This window comes from Galendromus occidentalis, unplaced genomic scaffold (assembly GCF_000255335.2).
Source record: "Galendromus occidentalis unplaced genomic scaffold, Mocc_1.1 scf7180000077464, whole genome shotgun sequence".
NCBI classification, from domain to species: domain Eukaryota; kingdom Metazoa; phylum Arthropoda; class Arachnida; order Mesostigmata; family Phytoseiidae; genus Galendromus; species Galendromus occidentalis.
The window spans coordinates 905,680-926,136 of NW_003805452.1; the positions used below are offsets into that span (position 1 = coordinate 905,680).

At 51.1% G+C, this 20,457-nt stretch overlaps 3 protein-coding genes across 3 annotated transcripts; 1 reads left to right on the forward strand and 2 right to left on the reverse strand.

Annotated features, from left to right (window-relative positions):
* The first annotated feature begins 6,410 nt into the window (after nt 1-6,410).
* On the forward strand, nt 6,411-8,749 carry LOC100901594 (cholinesterase 1). The gene is made up of 2 exons (XM_003744311.3): nt 6,411-6,814; nt 7,001-8,749. The coding sequence occupies exons 1-2, from the start codon at nt 6,455-6,457 to the stop codon at nt 8,261-8,263; spliced, it is 1,623 nt and encodes a 540-aa protein (XP_003744359.1). The 5' UTR covers nt 6,411-6,454; the 3' UTR covers nt 8,264-8,749.
* LOC100898423 (cAMP-dependent protein kinase type II regulatory subunit) lies at nt 8,337-10,414 on the reverse strand. Its single transcript, XM_018639943.1, has 2 exons — nt 10,178-10,414; nt 8,337-10,016 (listed from the first exon to the last, which is right to left on the reverse strand). The coding sequence occupies exons 1-2, from the start codon at nt 10,179-10,181 to the stop codon at nt 9,025-9,027; spliced, it is 996 nt and encodes a 331-aa protein (XP_018495459.1). The 5' UTR covers nt 10,182-10,414; the 3' UTR covers nt 8,337-9,024.
* Nucleotides 10,415-11,221: 807 nt separating this feature from the next.
* On the reverse strand, nt 11,222-12,813 carry LOC100901734 (uncharacterized). The gene is made up of 5 exons (XM_003744312.1): nt 12,735-12,813; nt 12,087-12,131; nt 11,666-11,850; nt 11,455-11,517; nt 11,222-11,363 (listed from the first exon to the last, which is right to left on the reverse strand). The coding sequence occupies exons 1-5, from the start codon at nt 12,790-12,792 to the stop codon at nt 11,340-11,342; spliced, it is 375 nt and encodes a 124-aa protein (XP_003744360.1). The 5' UTR covers nt 12,793-12,813; the 3' UTR covers nt 11,222-11,339.
* Between the last annotated feature and the right edge of the window lie 7,644 nt (nt 12,814-20,457).

Sequence of the window (20,457 nt, forward strand, 5' to 3'; positions counted from 1 at the left end):
CGATGATTTCATAATCTACGTCTGACTTTACTTGACGGATTTTCACAATGCCTGAAACAATAAACCACTTTCTTCACAGCTATATGCTACGAGTATCGGAAGAGTCACGGTCAGTCAAAGAATCGGTGCATGACTCATAAGACTCAGTCTATCCTCCTCGGATCCGAGGCGACGACGTCAAGTCACTCCTTCTGGAGTGAGAACTCCACCCTCCATGCTCATCGGAGCAAGACCATCCAATCGATCGCTACCAATTGTTGATCTAAAAGACGAGGAGTTGCGCAGCACTGACTAAAGGTGTCAATCGCTTTTTCCGGGCATTTGTCTTGTGGGACTTCGGACCATTCTGCTCCCCAACGCTCGAATTCCCCACTTGTGATGTTCGAGCTACAGTCTAGATTCTAGATCTCCTCCCGACTTGGATTGTATGGAGCAGCAAATCTTGTGGGGTAGGGGGAGGGGCATCGCGTGATGTGAAAATGCATTATTCCGGGGGCATTCTCGATCGAACACTCAACATTTGATCTAGGACATCTGATGAGCGGGAGCACGGAGTTGAGGTGCTCCATGATAGACAAGCGTGAAGTTGAGGAGAACTGCAAGTTCTCTCACTGAGCTCTTGCTCGTGTGCGGCTCTGCGTAACGATTTGCCGTGTCGTGTCGTCCAAGCCGCATGTGAGCTGACGCCTCGCAGAACCTCTCCCGTTCTCCCTGCGCTGAACTCCTGCTTCGAGCTGGTCGGCTCACCGAAGAAATCCGCGATTTTCCGCTGAAGGCTTGTATCATGCGGGAAATCCCCGGAGCGTCGCTCGAAGCTGTCACTTCTCCTGTTCAGAACTCCCCGAGAATCGGACTTCGGATACATTACTTCGACCCTAGCCAGAAGGTTGTTCGTAGTGCTCGTGAGATGAGCCTCATCCGGAGGGGTGTCCGATTGAGTCTGCTCTGAGGGAGCGCGCTTTCACAGCATCGGCAAATAGTTCTGGCAATGATAATTACTACCGCTTACCTCCCTGATCAACATCGAGCATAGAGAACAATTTATTTCTCAAGTGAGACGACAACCAGAAATTCCCCAAATCCATTCCTACGTCAAGCCCTGAGCGCACACGACGGGGAACTTGACGGAGCGTCGTTGATGCCGAAGTCGATGCAGGAGATCGCTTTCTCTTTTCTACCTGTCAAACCGAAGTGGTTAATCCAATGTAATGCTCTCGTCACGACACATCTCACTCAGTCGTCGATCCGTAGTGCTCTACGCAAGGACTCACTGACCTTGAATGCCGGAACCCTTCTCTCTCAGTCGGTTTATCTCGACGTGAAGCGGCAAATCGAAACATCGGTTCCGTGGAGGTCTTCCATTCGAGACGATCTTCGCAATCGGATCAAATGGCGCTTTTTGTGTGGTGTCTCGCAGCACTTCTTGCCACTTGCAGCGGCCTCGTAGATGCCGAAGCGCTGGTCGAGAGTTCCCTCGGGACGATCATCGGCAAGACCGAGGCATACGAGGGTGTCGGTGTCGAGAGCTTCCTGGGTATACCCTACGCGAAACCCCCGGTCGACGAGCTCCGTTTCGCGCATCCCCAAGCTGCCGTTCCCTTCGGGGAGCTGAATGCCACCGAATACTCGCCGACATGCATCCAAACAAAAATCTTTCCCATTCGTCTTCAACCCTCGTCGGAAGATTGTTTGTACTTGAACGTCTTCCGGAAGGCGGGAACTCGACCGCAATCGAAGAGACCGGTGAGTATTAGCTTCGTGCTCCCTGCTGAGACTGGAAAGCTGGGGCCCGGGTTCTCCGAAGATTTTCTGTGTTCATGTCCTCGAATTTTCTTCATCTATGAATCCTTCTCAGGTAATATTCGTGATCCATGGGGGAGCGTTCTGCGTGGGATCCGCCTCGCAGGCTTTCTACAGCGGACTTCCAGTCACGGCGACTGGCGACGTGATCGTGGTAACCATCAACTACCGACTTGGAATCCTCGGTTTCGCTGACATGAAGGATCTGGCGCCCGGAAATCTCGGTTTATTCGATCAGCTGCTTGCGCTCGAGTGGGTTCATGACAACATCGCTTCTTTCGGGGGCGATCCAGAGAGAGTCACGCTGCTGGGCGTCAGCGCCGGTGCGATGTCGGTGAGTGCCCTCGTGAACACGCCTCTGATCCGGGGTAAGAATCTCTTCAAGCAAGCCATTATGGATGCTGGTGTGATGTCGCGGACCACGGTCATGACTCAAGATATATCCTTCCGGAAAGTGAAAGACATCGCAGCGAAAATCGGTTGCGGAACTGCTGAGGGCGAGAGGATGCTCAGCTGTCTGCGTGAGATGAACGCCACACTACTGACAGATGCATCGTCTGATCCGGAGTCAAGTCCGATTCTCACATTTACGCCGACAGTCGACGGGAAATTCATCGCGTTAGAGCCTAGCAAGGATACCCAGGAGAAGTCCGACAAGTTCGCGGACGTCAGAATGATTGTCGGAGTTGCGAAGAATGAGGGTAGTCTGTTCACCGGTTTCTATCCAGCGGTGAAAACGCTGAAGAATGAAACGGATTTCATCGAATTGGCTAAGGAGATTTCCCGAGGGTTTCTGTATCCGCTCACCTTGGAGACCGAGGATGCGAAAGATTCCCTGATTCGAACTTATTTTGGAAAGTCAGCAGATCATTACGAAGACGTTGCTGAGCTCATTGCGGACGGCACCTTCATATGTCCCTCGAATGCATTCGTCAAGAATTATGCGAAGACTCACAAGAACGTTTTTGTGTATAACTTCGAAAAAGTCATGAAGCGGAAATACTTGAAATTCGGCCCGGATAACGTGGGTGCCTACCACGGTTCACCATTCGCGAATTTCTTCGGTTCGTACTTGGTCACCCCAAAAGAAGACATCGATGGACCTCTGGAGCCGGAAGACGTGCAATTTGCCAAGGACTCGGTCGAATTGCTGGTGAACTTTTTGAACTTCGAGAACGCTCCCAAGTTCCGCGGAGTTACCTGGCCGAATTATTCCAAGGGAGAAGGCATTCTCATCATCGACGACAAGCCTACGATAAAGAGAGATCTTGTCCATGAGGACCGATGCGAGAAGATATTCCCGTTCCTCGAAAACGCTTAGCGCTTCCGAGGTCACGAGCTCGAAGATTTCATGGAGGGGCACTCATGGGAAGCCTGGTACATCGGTGTAGGTTCGATCCCTGCTGCCGGAAAATTATGCAGGCCCTGATCCTCCTGGGTACATTTACTCTATGGATCCGTCCTCGGAAGCAATGTGAATAACAGCCCCCGGGACGTTAAACCTTGGCTGTGTGGTACAGCCCGAAAAAGTTTTTTTGGTACATCAGTGTGAAAGCAGGCACCAGATCTGAGTTCGAGAAGGGAGTCCAATAAAAATTGAGTCGTGAATTCCTCCCGTAATGCTCACACGATAGACGGAGTTCTCCCGCTGTCTAAATCTGGAGAGTGAACGAACCTATTCACCGGGAGATTTTTCTTCCAGTGTTTTCACCACTCATTCTCATCTCACGCGCACTTCCGGGTCTAACAGATTCCGGGCTCCTCTGAGGGCAGGCGACATTATCGAGAACTCGATGTTCCAGACGCGCTTGCACTTACATGTGTCGAAGAATGAGTATTCACCATCAATGAAGATTCTCCAGATTGATGCGGACTCCTCTCGCCAGAAGATTGGGAAGAATGCTCGGTGCCCGGATACATCAGTCGTACACAGAAAATATCGGCATTCAGCTCTCAGTTACGTCTTTTACTGAGCGATTCCGCTCCGCCTTGAGCACACCGTCGAATTCACTGCATGAGCATCCGAATCAGGAGGCAGGTGAACGAAGAATAACATTATAGATTCCTCAGGGCTGGGCTTTGCATCCCATGTAGTCCACACGGAAGGGCATCAGATGGTCCCTCAAGCTCTCCAGACATTCGTTCTGGTGCAATCGGGGTTCGATTTCGCATTGGCTTATAACTTACGTTGGGAGTCATTCACGGTATTATTCTGAAAATTCTCGGCATTCCCCGCCCCCAAAGACATTCTTCGGAGGATCGCCCGGAGATATCGTGGAAATTCACGGCTTTTGGTGCGACCGCGCCGAATCCTCTGCCCAACTTATAATGTTACAGTTATTGGTATGGCGAGTAGTAGAATAGCCGAAGTGGAATGGCAGAAAATCAGCAGGATTCCTTCCGCTGTCGTCCTATGCGGAGACGTCATACCGAATGAGCAGCGCGTTGGATCTTTACAACTCGAGGAATGTTCTGCGGCTCTGACCAGCATCCCACGGAGAATGTCGGCGCCCTGACGAAGAAAGGCAATCCATTTTGCATCGCCGAAGATGGTCCCGTGAGCGCGGGGAGAATCCTCCCTGAATCGAGGAGGAGAGGCAATCTGCGAATGAAGCTGATGGACGAAACAGCCTGCCCTCTGAAGAGTGTCTTGCATGAGAACTAGAGGGCAGACGATGAAATCTCGACAGTTTTCTTGCTTACTATCCTCCTCTGATGCGCTCCGAGAGCCCGTCACGATGGTCTTACCAGATGCGGTGGCTCCATACAGGAACCCATCGGGACAAAAACCCCTAGCTCTTGCCGCGATTAGGGAATAGCAAGCTTCCCCTCCGCCAGGTTCCAGACTCCAGGGAGGAGAGTTTTCACGGACTTTGCTCCTCGTGGCGGGCTTCTCAATTATGTAAGAAATTATTATCACAGCTCTTTCCCTCGAGATACGCTGCCCTTCCTCATGACACAGGATCCAGACACTGTATCATCCGACGGGCATTTTAACGGAGGTGTCGACGGGCTTTTGCCATCTTCTCGATGCCTCCGAAAGGAATTCTGTGAACCAGATCTGAGTACCAAGCTCCTTGGTCCGCCGAAGAGCAGCGATGAAGGGAAGGTATCAGCGAACCTCCCAAACTCCGGATCAAGAGTTTTCACGATTGCAGTCTGGGGCTGATGGAAAGAGAGCATCCCTTGCCCTCTTCCTGATGGAGTGATCTTGCGCGAGAACAGTCGCCAGCTGTCTCGTGGATGTCACGCGGAGCCTGACACGAGAAAAGATTACCGCGCCCATCATTAGATCCCGTGAGCAGTTCTACACGCGAAATATTGTAGGTATTCAGCAGCAGCACCGGCGGTCTGATCATCTGTGAAAAAGAGGGAGGATATTAAGAAAGGTGCTGCTCGCTGTAACTCCCGCTCCTCGGCAGCGACATTTCTCCCGGGGCACAATATCGACCGCAAAGGGAACTGTTTACCGTTTGAAGAGACCATTTGAGTCATCGGACCATACTGGTCAGGAAGCTAGTCGATTCCTTCCCAACTTAGCCAACCTCTTCGATTGGAACACCTGAGTTATCGGACCGCTTTTCGGTACACCGCGGCTGGTCCTGTAGGACAGGATCTATCGTAATCGAGCCCGCTCCAATCGGGGGAGGGGGGACCTTCCCCCTGGACCCGGCCATCACGGGCTCTACAGCGGGGCTGCGAATCGGTGAAAGCTCCAGCTCTCTGCCGATTGCCTGAGCGAGAGGGAGATTGCTCCGGAGTTATTCATATATGGGCGTGGACTCCTCCGAGCTCCGAGCTGCTGGTGTGTCTCGGGATCAAATAATACGATGGGAGAGCAACAATGTGACATATCACTTATCCCGAACCGTATAACCCACCGAACTCAGCGTACCGTAGGGCTCGCATCTCTGGTATCGGACTTGTACCCTCAGCCCTTTCCAGACACACGCTCTCAAACTCCACCACCGATAGCGAGAACGAAAATGATATGAAGAGGCAACGTACGCCTCTTCTCTCTGGCCCGATTCATCGTCTGCGCAACGCATGCTCCCATCAATCTCAATCGGTGCAGCCTTTGATGAAGAGATCACTGGAAAACAGCTCGAGAGTCCAATGATGTCTCCTTCCCTTATCGACATTCACGGGGCCACTCGCATACCCCGACAATATTATTACTATAGGCAGTCGCTTCCGGAGAGATGCGGCACATCACTGAGCATCGAGACTCCATATTCCGGCCCGTGGAGATTCAGTCGAATACTTCGAAGTGGGAAGGGAATGTCAAGTCTTCTGGCCCACTTCTGAGGACTTGTCGGGTGAACCACGCCGACGAAATATCGCGATCTGTCAAATGAGTTCGTCACTGCAGAGTGGCGCTTGCAGTACAATCCCAGTGACATCTCTAGCTCGTCTCCACGTCTACAACTCGTTGCAGGCAACATCTGGTCTCTCATCATAGTCTGGCACTTCCTTTTGTCAATCCTATTCAATGAATCTTTCGAGTCGCGACATCATCGCGCAGTGAATAGCTCACCTTGATCGTCGGAGACCTTCTCTCCTAACTACTTCCAATAACAACCAGCGAGTCTGGGAGTTTATTTCACAGTGTTATGCTCATTTGCCTCTGGATCAGCAGCTGAGCCCGGAGCGAATGGCCCCCGTGGTGTGCTTACTGGCGGTAGCTGCCGCCTTTGTCGGATCCGTCGACTGCGAGCCCTTTGTGAATAGCTCCTTTGGAACCATCTCTGGTAGAAGCGATTCTTTCGAAGATGTGGAAGTCGAGTCGTTCCTTGGTATACCCTACGCGAAACCTCCTCTCGGAGATCTTCGTTTCGCTTACCCGCAAGTTTTCGGTCCAGTTGGCGAGTTGAACGCAAGTCAATTCTCGTCGAAATGTCACCAACGTGAAAGTAAGTCCACGTCGCGACCCGCAAGCGCTGTGGAATCTGAAGATTGTCTCTACCTGAACGTTTTCCGCAAAGCGGGAACTCAGGCGGACGCGAAAAAAGCCGTAAGTTCTGTCCGAGCCCGCTAATGTTGACAAACGATGAATTCCTCTGATTTCGTTCGTACGAGAAAATCCTCCTGAAATCACTCCGTTTCTAGCTTCGGAATCTGAAATTCCGCAAGCATCGACCTCACAAAGCGATGAGCGAAACTGGTTGGCATATGTCTAAGCTGTCGACAATCCCATCAGGTCTTGTTCGTGATCCATGGGGGAGCTTTTACTGAGGGGAGCTCTTCCGACGAGAGTTACAACGCGAAACCGATGGTCGCATTAGGTGATGTTATCGTGGTCAGCATCAACTATCGTCTCGGAATCTTCGGTTTCGCCGACATGAAAGATCTCGCTCCTGGGAACCTCGGCTTCTTCGACCAGCTCCTTGCTCTGGAGTGGGTTCACGAGAACATCGCCGCGTTTGGGGGCTGCCCGCATCGGGTCACTCTCGTAGGGGTCAGTGCTGGCTCCATCTCGGTTGCCGCTCTGCTAGCGTCACCTCTCGTCCGTGGCAAGAATCTCTTCAGAGGTGTTTTTATGGACGCTGGAGTCATGTCACGCACAAGCATCATGACCCAGGATTACACTCTGAACCGAATGAAGGAGATCGCTGGCAAAGTTGGATGCGGCACCGAAGGTGGGAAAATGCTTAGCTGTCTGCGCAACGTCAACGCCACTCGATTGATAGATTTATCTTCCGATCTCGAGACTAGCTCGATCTTCACTTTCATTCCCACCGTCGATGGCAAATTCGTCCCGGTCGACCCGACCAAATACGTCCAGGAGAATCCAGACAAGTTCCCAGACGTTCGTATGATCATCGGTGTTACCAAAGATGAGGGAACGATGTTTGCCGCGATGGTACCGGAGGCTCAGAAGGTCGAAACCGAAACTGAGTTTGTCGCTTTGAGCGAGAAAATGTCCAAGAATCTCGTGTATCCGCTCGATTTCGATAAAAAAGAGGTCAAGGCCGCCGTGACTCAGACGTACTTCGGGAAGTCTGTCAACCACTTCCACGACATCTCTGATTTCATAACCGACGGCACCTTCGCGTGTCCCACGGATCATTTTGTGAAGGAATACTCCAGCGTTCACAAGAACGTATTCGTGTACAGATTCGAGAGGACCATGAAAACGAAAGGAATTCTTCCTGGTATGAACGATCCCGAGCTCCTCGGTGCGTTCCACGGTTCGCCATTCATCCACATGTTCGGTTCGTGTTTGGCGTTCTCCGGCGAGACGCCACTGGATGCCGACGACAAGCAATTCAGCATGGATTCAGTGAAAATGCTTGCCGACTTCGCGAAGTCCGATGCCGTCCCTCAGCTTCGCGGAGTGACTTGGCCGAATTATTCGAGTGGGGAAGGAATCCTTGTCATCAATGATAACACCACAGTTTCGAATAGTCTCGGATGTAGAGAAAGATGTCAGAAAGTTTTCCCTTTCCTAGATGCCGTCTGAGAGCCGCACCGAAGCACGAGTCGACCGAATGTAGCACGATGACTCGCGTCTTCAATCAAATCAGGATAGAGAGTTAAGAATCGTTCTTCAAATTTATTTGCTTCTTCACTCTGTTCTCACCACTTTCCATAAGATTCTAGACTCGGTTGTCCCTCGAACACGTTCAATCAATAGATGCTCTCATGCCACAACGCACGTAGCGCTTCCAAAACACTTAAAGGTCAAATCATATCTTCATCGTTCAATCTGCCACGCAGTCATCATGGCTCACGGATTTCCACATGGAAATCTTGAGCGCTCCTCACTATAAATGAATATACAATTACTTCAGCAATGAGCCCAGTAGGACCAATTCATCTCTTGTCTGATGGATGATTACAATGATCCACCGGCTCCTCGGAGAAGACTGTCAGGGTCAGAAATGTCCGCTGTATGGGCTGGGGCATACGAGAAAATCTTGTCAAGTGAAATAAATACAAACTAGAGCGATTGAGCTTTGCACATCGTTCATCATTAAAGGAAAACACGACAAAGATTCCCGGTGTAAGGGTCGGTCGACATGAGAGACTACTAAGGATCTAAGGGATCATGTTGGGGATAAAATATCCGTTTCATCGCCGAATGCGTTGTGACGTCGTCGAATTCTACGAACATGGATGGCACAAAAATTCGTATTCCTAATGATTATGAACCCTGATTTCTGCAAGGAGAGACTATGCGAGGACGTAGTAGAATCGGATAGTCCCGGGGCCATTGGCAATTTATCTGAGTTTATCGGCCGGGATGGTGTCGGATTTGAAAAGCTGCTGGGCTACTCTCTTGCAGATGGCTTTATCTCTCTTCAGCAGGTCGTTCAGCTTTCCGAGCAGGCGATCGAGGGCCTCCGCTTCGAGGAAAGCGCATATGACCTCGTCGGATTTCGCAACGGCGGTTTCTTCTCTCGGAGTCTTCACGAGCAGCGCATGCTCTCCGAAGTAAGTGCCCTTATCAAGAACTTGGGTTTTGTCCTTCCTCTTGAGCTCCACTTCGCCTTCCTCGACGAAATACATTCCGTCGGCGGGGCCGCCCTCTTTCATGATGGTTTCTCCCTTCTTGAAGACTCTGGGTTCGAAGGCGTCGCAAAGACGGACTTTCTCGTAGGGCTCGACCGTGCTCAACATGAAGACACTGTCGAGGTACTTCATGTAGCGTTGCCTTCTCAAATAGGCCATTTTAACAACCACTCGAGTGTAGAGTCTACGAGCGATCTGCCAGATGACACCGGCAGTGACGGCTTTCACGGTAAACTCTCGGGTCTCCATGTAGAGCAGGGCGAGTTCGCCGAAGCAGCCGTCGTCCTTGTAAGTCTTATCGGGGTCCCCGAAACAGATGGGGTCGTCATCCTCGGCCCTGACGTAAGTCTGGAACTCGCCCTTCTCGACCACGTAGAAATGATCGCCTAAATCTCCCTGTCTCATGATGATCTCTCCTGGTTTCACCTCTCTCCTGGTCATGTGTGAAAGGGCTGCCTTCAGACGCGGCTCATCGATTTCCTTCAGGAAGGCGGTTGTCCTAATTCTATTCATCAGCATATCCATTTGCTCTTGAGTCTTAGCCGGAGGCTTGGGGAGCTCTTCGCGATCCTCTGCCGGATCATAGATCTCGCCGTAGACGGTTTCACGACGCGGTCTTTGTCTCGGCAGGGCTCTTGCCATGTTAAAATCTCGACCTCGTTTTATGTGTCGACCGAATCCCTTCCAAAAGGCAGCGCAATCTGCAATGTTCGTTATCGTTTCTGCGATGATTTATATAAGGATGCTCGGAGGTGGAGGTATTTTCGAAATCTCAAGCACCCTGACCCTCTGAGCACTCCTGAATCCGGTCTCGATCCTCGACGGGAGACGTCACGAACGCTGAATACATGCGGATACTCACTCATGTTCCCCGTTTTGAGTTTCTATCGTTCCAACACTTCGATTAAAGAAATGACAATAACGAGGCTTCTCAACTTCGGGAATCGCCGTGCTTTCAAGGTCTCGAACTTTCACCGCGCGAGCACTTCGAGGAGGGCTTTGGGAGAAAAGTACGCGATCTCTTGTTGACCCTATCACCGTGTTTGCGTCGCGACGCAGACGTGCAACCAGAGCGACTGAAGACCTTTCAATCCGACGTGCACGCTCCACGCATAGCGTGCTCAACAACGCATGGGGAAACTACGCGCTTCCCTTGTCTTCAGTTGATCTTCTTGATTCCCCGTTGATCCGAGAACGACAACTGTCCCGGGTGGTCTCTGAGCTGAGACTCTCCTTCGTGATGGGAGACACGCGTTTCAGAGATCAAGGGGATCAGAATGAACATTCTAGCTCCCTGCGCGTTTCCGCTGGGGTTTCTGGCAGTTTTTCCAACCTTCATCAATGCGTCGTGTTCTCTCGCGGATGCCGATCCGGCGGCTCCGGGGAGGTTCCGATACTTCCCATTCATTTCCCGTGTTTATCAATGCGAAACTCGGGATGGAAAAGAGGTTGTCGAGCAAGAAGAACAGAGATCCGTCCGGGAAAGATATTATTGGAACATCGCTTATTTTAGCTCAGCTCAAAATCTCGTTGAGCTTTCATTTTATGGTCAGAGCTCTTTAAATTTCCCTGAAAACGAATATATCTCGATCTTGCAAACACCACGAGAATCTCCTGGACTCCTACTCAACTGGGCATTGATGGGTTGCCGATTGAGAGAGTAGGGATGCAGTCCAAATTCGAGAGATCGGGCAGCGTCGGGAAGATGAAACCCTAGATCGAACGACCGTCGAGAAAGATGGAGAATGTGTCAGCGGCGAAAGGGGCAGTGCGCAGATCCGCGGGACGTTTAGCGAGGGATTAATCCGATCCGACAGACATGAGACATGAGTATCCGTACAAAAAAGAGAACATCGAAAAATGATATCGCTTCCCACCCCTACAGGCAGTGAAGGCGCATGAAATGAGTTGGTTCGCCTCCAAGTACAGTTTATTCTGACCCGCAAAACAAACTCCACTCTGAGGATCATTCTTCAACTTCAAGGAAATAATTCACCAATCCAGAATCCATCAAGTCGCCAGGATCAAGCGGAGCCGTAGATGCAGTTCTGTAGGAACGAGCATTGTTGTTTGAATGGAGCGGCAATCGCGAGCAATCTCTCCTCAATTAGAAGGAAGTCAAACTCATTCGATACAAACTTTGAGGTGTTTGATGAAGGCCTTAATCTGCACTTTATCTTCCGGGGAGAAGGACTTGTTTTCCTGTCAAGGACGAAAATGAGTTACTTGAGATGACTCATCCCCATCATCTTTCCGTCGTATCACTATATTCCCAAGATCGACTTAAGCTCCTCGGCTTCACGGAGTCTTTGAGTCGATTCTGATTTCGACAGCCAACGAGCATTCTCACCATGGCGACGTATTCAGTTCTTTTGAGAACCAAGCTGAAGTGTTTCAAAACCGCTCCCTTCTCCTTCGGGTTGACTCGCTTCTCTTCGGCATCAGAAATATCTCCCATGATCAATCCGAGTTCGCGTTGGGCACCATCCGTGATTCTGCGGCTGAAGTCGAAGTGCACTTTCTCGAAGCAATCTCCTAGGGATCACAGAATGGATGAGAAGAAGTCGTTCGCCCGAATCCGTCACAGGGTCGTTCCGTCGTCGGCCACCAAGCGATGAGATATTCGGAAATATATAATTCATATTCCATTTCTTCGTTCATGCGGTCCATGCTTGAGCAACGACTAATCGGCATCAGTGATCTGACATCTGTCGATCGAATTTCACAAAGTTGCAAACGTCGTAGGACAGGGAAAGCGATTTAGAACGTACTTGACTGCTCGAGCGGATCATCGCGGAAGTCGTCGCTTTGGCCACCTGAAATGTTTGAAACGCTTCGTTGCTATGTAATGTTATGTAACACAAGCTGCAACCGAGCAAAAATACGCACACGCACACAAATACAAGTTCTTGGGGGAAGTGAAAATCCGTCGCCGTCACCCATGGAACTGGACGGCTTTCATGATTCGAGCAGTCCGAGTTCTTCTCTCCGTGATCGGCATCAGAGCTTGCGATTCCGGATTCCGGACTCTACGTCATGGATCTTGTTACAATGGCGCGAATGGGGTAATGGGGGCCACCCGGAAAAGGAGGTAAATGGGGGAATCGGATTTCCTGGCATGCATGCTCGCGGCGAAGAGCATCCGAGTGATCTGCACTCGCCCCCGAAAGGAATTTCCACTTTCACGTCTCAGATCGCTGACTGAAGGATTCATCCGAGGCGAGCATTCTCTTCAGCCGCGGATTCTCCCTTTTCCTCAAATGTGGAACAATTCAAATAATCCTCAGCGATTAGGGCACGAGCGTCTGACAGTCGAGACACACATGATTGCGATCCGCGCAATCCGATAATCAGACAAACAGCACGGAGCCGCCACGTACAACAAGCACGAGCACAGCAGGAGAATCTGGTTCACTTACGCGCGGCGGACACAACAAACAGGACACAGAGGAAGCTCGAAACGACTTTGAACGTCATCTTTTGAACAGGTTCCGTTGCTGCTATGTCTTCAAGCAGGCTCGGCTTTCTTATATTGGGGTAAACGAGCAATGCGGTCCCTGCGGAAAGGGCTCGTTTGTTCGCTCACTCGCAGACTGTCTTCTTCGATTCGATTTCTTGAGACCCGTGGCTCGGTTTTCGGAAGCGCGCAGCTGGTCGAAGGTGGTTTTGGTGAAGGCGGTGGCGGCGGCGGCGGTGGCCGTGGTGACGGCGACGGTGGTTCCGAAAACGGCGACATCGGCAACAACGGCTTCGGTCCGAGTCGTCGCGGTCATCGGCAGCTACATCATTATCACAAGCGACAACAACAAAAACACCAATGATATCAAAAACAACAATGACGGCACCGTAACATGAGAAAGTAGCGCAGTGATGTCAAGCTTACGTAGGGTGCTCTCATTCAGATTTGTTTTCGACTCCTGCGATTTGGAATCATACGGAAAATTCATTCTGGGCCCAGGTTCACGGGTTGCCATTCTCTCTGCTATTCGGAGCTTCAATGCAGACGGCGAACCGCTTCCTATCCCATGGCTACGGTCGAGGAGGAGTCGGACTATCGGAAAATAATTCAGACCCATCGCTGCTAAGGGGCAAAAGAGCCGACCGACGTATAAGTCGATGTTAGCAATAATACATACATCACGGTCGTGGTAATATCAGCTAGACATAGTCTAGTAGCGAACAACGTCATCCGGTAAATTTATTTTAACGACGCTATTCGGTCATCGTTGCGCAACGGAGCACTGTGCGTTGTCACCAGTCAGTGAAATCTGCCGCTTCGGTTTTGTCGTCGGCCAACAACCAAAACTTGCCGAAAATCAGCCACCCGGCTAGTCGGTCCACCAGCCAGACAAACAGCGAAGACTTCCTGAGACGAGAAGTGCAAGCGGAGACAAAGTTAAAAGGAAGATCGGCAACAAGAGCCATTACGCGCGGATCACGGAGCGAAAAAGAGAATCACCGTTGAGTGAGCTTGAAGGCAAGAAGAATTTCGGAAACAAGTGCCAAAGCCGCTCCGACGCGCGTACATCGTCCTGGACGGATGGATGTTGGCTATTCTCGGACCATAGGACCTGCCGGCATGCTTTCTGGATCATGTTCTTGGAGACGACCATGGTCGACATGACGGTAGAGGTGCTCACCGAAGGGTCGACGCTAGACGGTTTTTCAAAGCATGTTCTGACCATCTTTAGGGACTGCGCACGGATTCCTGCTGTCGAAGATGGGCGCGAGGAATCTGGCATTTTCCTGGAGAGGTGCAATCCGCGGAAAGTACCGACGGAAAGACCCGCCCCTATAGTGTCATATGCTTATCATCAGGTAAAGAACTTTGACATTCCCTAACGGTTCCGAGAGGAACGGAATCCCCTCCCGGAATGAGGCCGCTTGGGACAAAAGATCCCTCATGAACGGGACTTCAGCCCTCCCTGTTTCCGTAGGAACCGATCGGAAGCCGGATCTCCCGCTTGGGATAGAGTAACTGTAAGAGCTCGAAGAAGGCGGACCTGAAACTGTTGTCTGGACTGCTCTACGAACTCGATTATTACACGTTCTTTGCATCCAGCTATCCGTCGGCTCCCTCAATGTTCCCATCATTTGTTTCCCCGCTTAGCTCGCGGTGAGAGTAAAACTTTCGAATTCTGCGTTTATGAATCAAGATCCCTCAATGACCTCAGCAAATTGTGACTTGTGAAATGTACACTCTCCCACTGTGCACAACCGTCGAGTTAGGTTACCAGCCTCTGACATCGCATCCCAACACCTAGACTACCATCTTCCATCGCTGTGATGGTTGTGAATCTCTGAACTTCTTCGCTCCGGTCTCGGGAAAATGCGTGAGCCTGTAATTCAAGAATGAGCACCTCGGGTTCCATGGTGAAGATGCGCATCATGAGGTCATCGTTCGAAATATGGATGCAGATCAGAAACTAAACATTCTCGATTTTTTCGGAGCAGAGCACAGTGGAGACAGGCGTTGCAATTCGATTCTCCATCGCAAGGCTCCGATTTCTCGAACATTTTGCGCCAGTTTTCTTGCGGACTCTAGGAAAGAGTTCAAGAGTAGATCTCGAGGTGCTGGAAAGTCGTAGACTCACAGCTTTTGTCTGAAGCTATCCGAATCGGCGACGTCACAGCAAGGTTTGTCGAAAAACCCTGCTGTGAGCCTATCTGATGGCATTCGGAAACGAGAGGTGCCTGTGGAGTTCTCGGAATTTGAGGCTTTCCGGCGCTATCGCTCGTCGCGATGATAATTTGTGCGTCACTTGGCAGGAATCGCTATCTGTTCCGTTGTGTGACTTCGACCGAAACGCTACAAATCTTCAGGACCGGCGATTCATCTTCTGCTCTGTTTTCCGAGAGGTCCAAACACCGGCGCTCATCGAGAGGTTGCGCGCTGGAATTCGCGAGGGAATCAGCCCTCGGCCCTATGAGAGCAAAATGTCTTCCATGGAGCCCATGGGATCTAAGAATAATGAATTCTCGCGAACTTCAACGGAGACAAAATCAGATACTTTATTCCACATAAAGGTCGTCGATGAGAATTGTTTGGTCGTCAACCACGCAAATAGTGTGGTCTTCGAAAGGTTCACAGAGGCCTTGATATCCAGCTATCTGTATTGAGAAAAAATTATATTCAGTTCCCAATCTATGAGGCCTGATGGAGCCCTATTGGATCGAGAGGCTTCTCCCAAGCGACGATCCGATTGTTGAGGTGGGAATAGAAGAAGTAGAATATTTTGCTTTCGATCTCCGAACATACGCTTGTGCACGAGGAGTTGACTGGCAGCGAAACCGTTTTAGGGGGGAATCCATGACACAAGATGAAGCATTCCGCTTGAAAGGCAACCAGACGTTCCCCGCATTCCAACTTGGCGTAGACTTCTTCGAGGCGAAAAGGTACTGAGTAGATTGGCTCAACAATCGGCGCATGCATATCGTTCCGATCCGGAAAATTCACATTGCTGTTCGATCATACATTTTTTAGCTTGGAAGAGCTTTCTGGAAGATCATCTGCGCCATACTGACCGTTTTCGTCTGTTATCGGCGAAGGATCCAGGTGGTCTTCGAGGGTATACGCGAACGATATCAGACATTCGAGGAAGATGAAAGGCCCCAGGGTCGACTTCGATAATGCCGGATTTTCTGGAATATTACCGATCTCATCTCTGAACTTGGGCTCAGATGAGGCGGTCACATGCCCTGCTCTACTGGAGACATCCGATCGGCCGCGGATATTTTCGTCAATTTTACGGGAAGTACCAACTTTGGGCGTTGACACCGAGCAGAATACAAGTCATAATAGTAAGGCGAAGCCAACGATGACCGAGCTGATGGTTGTTTTTGAAGAACCTCATTCCAGACGCGAAAGGAACGATTCACGGACGGGTTCACTCGCTCAGTATTAATGAACTTGTACACTTAGACATCACGACACACAAACAGGAAGGCTTCCTCGTTGCTCGGTCAGACGCATCAATGGGAATCGATTCAGCAGTTGGCGCGAGGAGAGCGGTGTCACGCGCTTCTCGACTCGGTCGCGGCTCACCTGATACAGGAATTTCGTACGGCAGCAACGAGGTTCTCCCATCTCGCCCAGCTCCCCGCTTATCGCAGAGTGAAATCTTCTTATACTAACGATAATCTTTGGACCATATTTAATTTCTGTCGATTCTGGTCCCCCATGGCTGCCACCGCCCTCGAATCTTAGAGCTGATTCCACACAGCATCCCCTGGACGACGCAGGTTCCAGTGATAGCTGAGGTAACGATCTCCTCATGCGGATTCATCAAGATACCGTCTCATCTGTCTCATAGTCGGTCCACAGTCCGCTTATGCGGGCGGACTACAATTCTACATCCTATTCAGCTTATAGGATCATCTATACTCGGGATCAACTTTTCCAAAACTGAATCATAGATCTCTTCACGATTCCGCACAGCGCGATCCGCTCGCGCCTAGTGATCTCTCGCCGTGTCCTCGTGACCGCCTCTCACTCATAAATCGCTCTCAACGTCGAGCGGAGACACCCCTTTGAATGTAAGTAGCACCACATCACAGCCCTTTGACCCATCAATATCTCGAAGCGTCAGCGAACGGGCTCTAGTTATCCCTTCTTCAACGGAATTCTTCAGAGGCTCCTATGTCTGGGAGATTTTCTGCTCCTCGATGGGACAAATCAGGGGAAACGAGCTCGCTCTGACAAATGCCTTATACCAGTGTCCGCCAAACTGGGTTCCGCGGAACCCCAAAGTCTACCTACGGAACCCCGTCGGAACCCCTTGGAATTCCGACGGTAAGAAAAAGTTTGGGAACCACTGCCTCGTACACTTCAATGATAGGTCTTCTCTGGTGATAGTCACGCAATACGTATCGTCTCATGAAGGTCCGAGCACTCGGCATGCACATTCGGACGACTTGTATTCAGAGAGCTCATTCTCTAGCCACGTCATCCTGCATTCGTTGAACGGGCAGCTCATTCTGGAAATCTTCCGAGAGATTCGATAGACTTCGGAAAGGGGCTGGAGACCGGATGGAGAAAGCATATTCGATTGTCGACAAGGAGAACTTAGATCGCTCGGATGCACGAGCGATCCGGGAGGGTATTTCAATCAGAGGGGTACCTGTGCCTGAATATCGAGCAGAATGCCTCTATTTTCAGGAGGAGTCTGACCGGTGATCACTCATGACGAAGGAGCTCGATCTCAGGACTGATTCCCGATTCCTATCTTAATCCAAATTTGAGCGCAGTATTCATAGGGTTGAATAATTCGAGCGCCTTCGTGCATACAGAAAGCGATGACCCAACTGTCCGATGAGACAAGAGGGCGGGCATACACTCCGCTGCACATCTTCGCCATGCAAGAGTTACACTCATCAAAAGACCTGATAGCGTCACGGAAGCCCTCAAGTTACCGGACCGAATCAGAGACCGAACCTCTCACTTCCCGGTATCTCCCCGGTACTCACAGTATTTTACCGCAAAGCAACATTCGCTCAATGGGCTTGCGGATCTCTCCCGATTAGCAGCGAATATCCACGGGTTCCCTATCAGATTCTCTCAGTGAAGCCCAACGTCGCAATCGGATCACTTTGCAGCGAACAGCGGGCCGCCGCGCCGTGTGGACCCGAGATTGGTATTGCGAAAGCCTGCGCGGTCGGAGAAGTTCGAAACACATGGGGATCGCCTTTTCCGAGTGGGCAACCTTCTGCCGAAAACGCTGGATCGACGAGCGAGCCGAGTCGATATTCGATTCCTGCTTGCTTGCTCGCTTGCTGTCTTCCCCCCGCTCTGCTCGCTCGGATACATGCAGATAGATGATAAACGGCATCGCTCGAGTGATAGCCGCTGACGTCTATTGAGAGGCTCCCTGCTTCTGAATGTGCTGTTTGGGTGAGTATGCATGTACGCTCGCTCGCTTGCCTACTCACTCACTCACAGATTGCTTGCTTGCTTGCTAGCAAGTGTATATGACCGACCGACCAAGCGGACAAGCGACCGGCTGCCAAGCAGCTACAGAAAGAGGAAATGGAACCGAGACTGCTTGCTTGCCCGCCCGGAGCCGTAGAGTGAGCTATTGAGCGAGCCTGCTCCCAGCCAGTCAGTCAGTCAGTCAGACAGCCCACGAAGCGAGCCGCAACCAAACGAGATTCCCTGAGGAGGATGGGGCCTCTAGGAGGACTAAGGGAGGGGGTCTAGTGGAGAGGACGACAGAGCATCTCTCCACTCTGACGCCGTGCACCCGAAGTGGAATCTCCGAACGAAAACTCGCTGGATAGCGCCCCGCGGCTGCCACGGTGGCAGTTGACAACGCTCGGTTTCGCGCTTTGGTTTTTGTTGAGGTTCGCGTGAGCGGCACCGCACTTCAGTGCTCGGGTAGATTCTGATGGGAGTCGAACAGAACTCTCGAGTTCAGCAGCTTGCCTACGCAGCATAAAAGAAAATTGTGAATAATTGTTTCCGATCAGCTGTCATAACCAGCTCGATAGGTTTCGCACGGGAATGTGAATTCGTGCTCCAGTGAAAAGTAGAGAAACTCGTCAGGGTGAAATAACGTCGAGGCTGTCCGAAGCACGTTGTGCTTGTCATGCAGCGAATCATATTGTCGTCTCGGAGGGCATACTTCTGACCCGTGGAACCATGTGAAACTTCACGAGTCCGGTGCACGGGAAAAAAGTTCTCCCGCTTCCATCGAGGGCAAAACCAGGAGAGCGCTCAACATCCCCCGCCCAGCAGTTCGAAGCAACTTTTGGAGCGATCTCCGTGGTGAGTGATGTAATAATTTTTGATACTTTTCACTTTCATGCAGGTCAGTCGGTGACTTGTCAGTCAGCGAAGGGCGACGCTTACTCAGAAGCGACGGGATACCCTACCGATGAAACGAGAGCCTGTGAGCTGTGAGTGACTGAGAGATTGCGTCGGAGAGGAGACGAGAATCTTTTGACATGTTGTTCCACTGATAAGCTGATGCACACGCCAGAAGCGACGAAAACGACAGTCAGGGTTTGGGGGCTGGAGTGACACGGGGACGAATGACACAGTCTGAGCGACGAATGCACATGGCCGCGTTATCTGCCCAGTTGTGCTTCGCATTAAGCTGAGGCTCGTCTTTTCCTCATTTTCTCGTTGTTCTCGGGACTTTCGGCTGTATCGATTTTCGCTTCGACGTACGGCTCTCCGCTCCCGGTCGCTCCGAGTACCGCTCGTGGCGGTGGTGGTTTTGCGTGTCGCAAAGAGCGTTCCCGCCCCTATCTCTCGGGCTCAAGTCGTCATACTGTATATTGATATGTTGACGCGACTCGAGAGGAGAGCGACTTCGAAAAAAGGTCAAAGAAGTCCAAAACAATTGTCTCGACGAGCGGCCACGCTCGGAGCTCATCGGGGTTTATTCCGTCGGGAGCCATTCGATGTAGGTGTGAAAACAACGCAGACACCGGGCGCTATACATATTCATGAGGTCCGACATCGGGACACAGAGTTCACCATCATCAACGCAAGCGCCGCCGGCGCGATCTTCGATCCAGCTACGTCAGGGAGCAGTCCGAACCGAAAGAGTGTTGGATTTTCCGTGGCTCGCTTTGCTCGTTCGTTTCTTTTTAGTGTCCTCCGATCGTTGTTCTACCTCGGCCTCTCATAGTTCAGTTTCTGAGTCGCGTGATTCGATCCGCGGACGAGGGAATCTGATGACGTGCGAGAGGAATTCAAATCGGACTCGATAACTGTTGCATCCACCATGATCTCAATGCGACGGTCTCCGATATCGAGAACTCCGACTCCGAAGTCGAATTGGCAATGTGCTCTCAGCCAATGGAGAGTATCGTTGACGGCCAAGACTTCCGGCGAAATGAATTTGCGAAACTATTCTCCTCCCGTAGAGCGAACAAATCTGCTCACGGGACAGTCGGGCGGGTTCTCGTATATTTTCCAGCCTTCCATTATCCTGCGGAGCGAAGGGTCCCGCAGGAAAACTTTCGAATGAGACGGGCTGTCTACGAGTGTCGGGAAACCGGAGCCCTTTGGCCGCAGACTCGGGAACTTCTTACTTTCCGCTGACATCGTAAATTAACTCATTTTCAATACATTCCAGACATCCGAAGACAGCTGTCTGGGAAGAGAAGGACTTGAACGCAGTGGAGAACGACCGC

Coding starts and splice junctions, on each gene's coding strand:
- LOC100901594 (XM_003744311.3), top strand. CDS start 6,455: ATGGCCCCCGTGGTGTGCTTACTGGCGGTAGCTGCCGCCTTTGTCGGA. Junction 6,815..7,000: donor AGGCGGACGCGAAAAAAGCC/GTAAGTTCTGTC, acceptor CAATCCCATCAG/GTCTTGTTCGTGATCCATGG.
- LOC100901734 (XM_003744312.1), bottom strand. CDS start 12,792: ATGACGTTCAAAGTCGTTTCGAGCTTCCTCTGTGTCCTGTTTGTTGTG. Junction 11,851..12,086: donor TGATCCGCTCGAGCAGTCAA/GTACGTTCTAAA, acceptor TGTGATCCCTAG/GAGATTGCTTCGAGAAAGTG. Junction 11,364..11,454: donor CCTTCATCAAACACCTCAAA/GTTTGTATCGAA, acceptor TCGTTCCTACAG/AACTGCATCTACGGCTCCGC.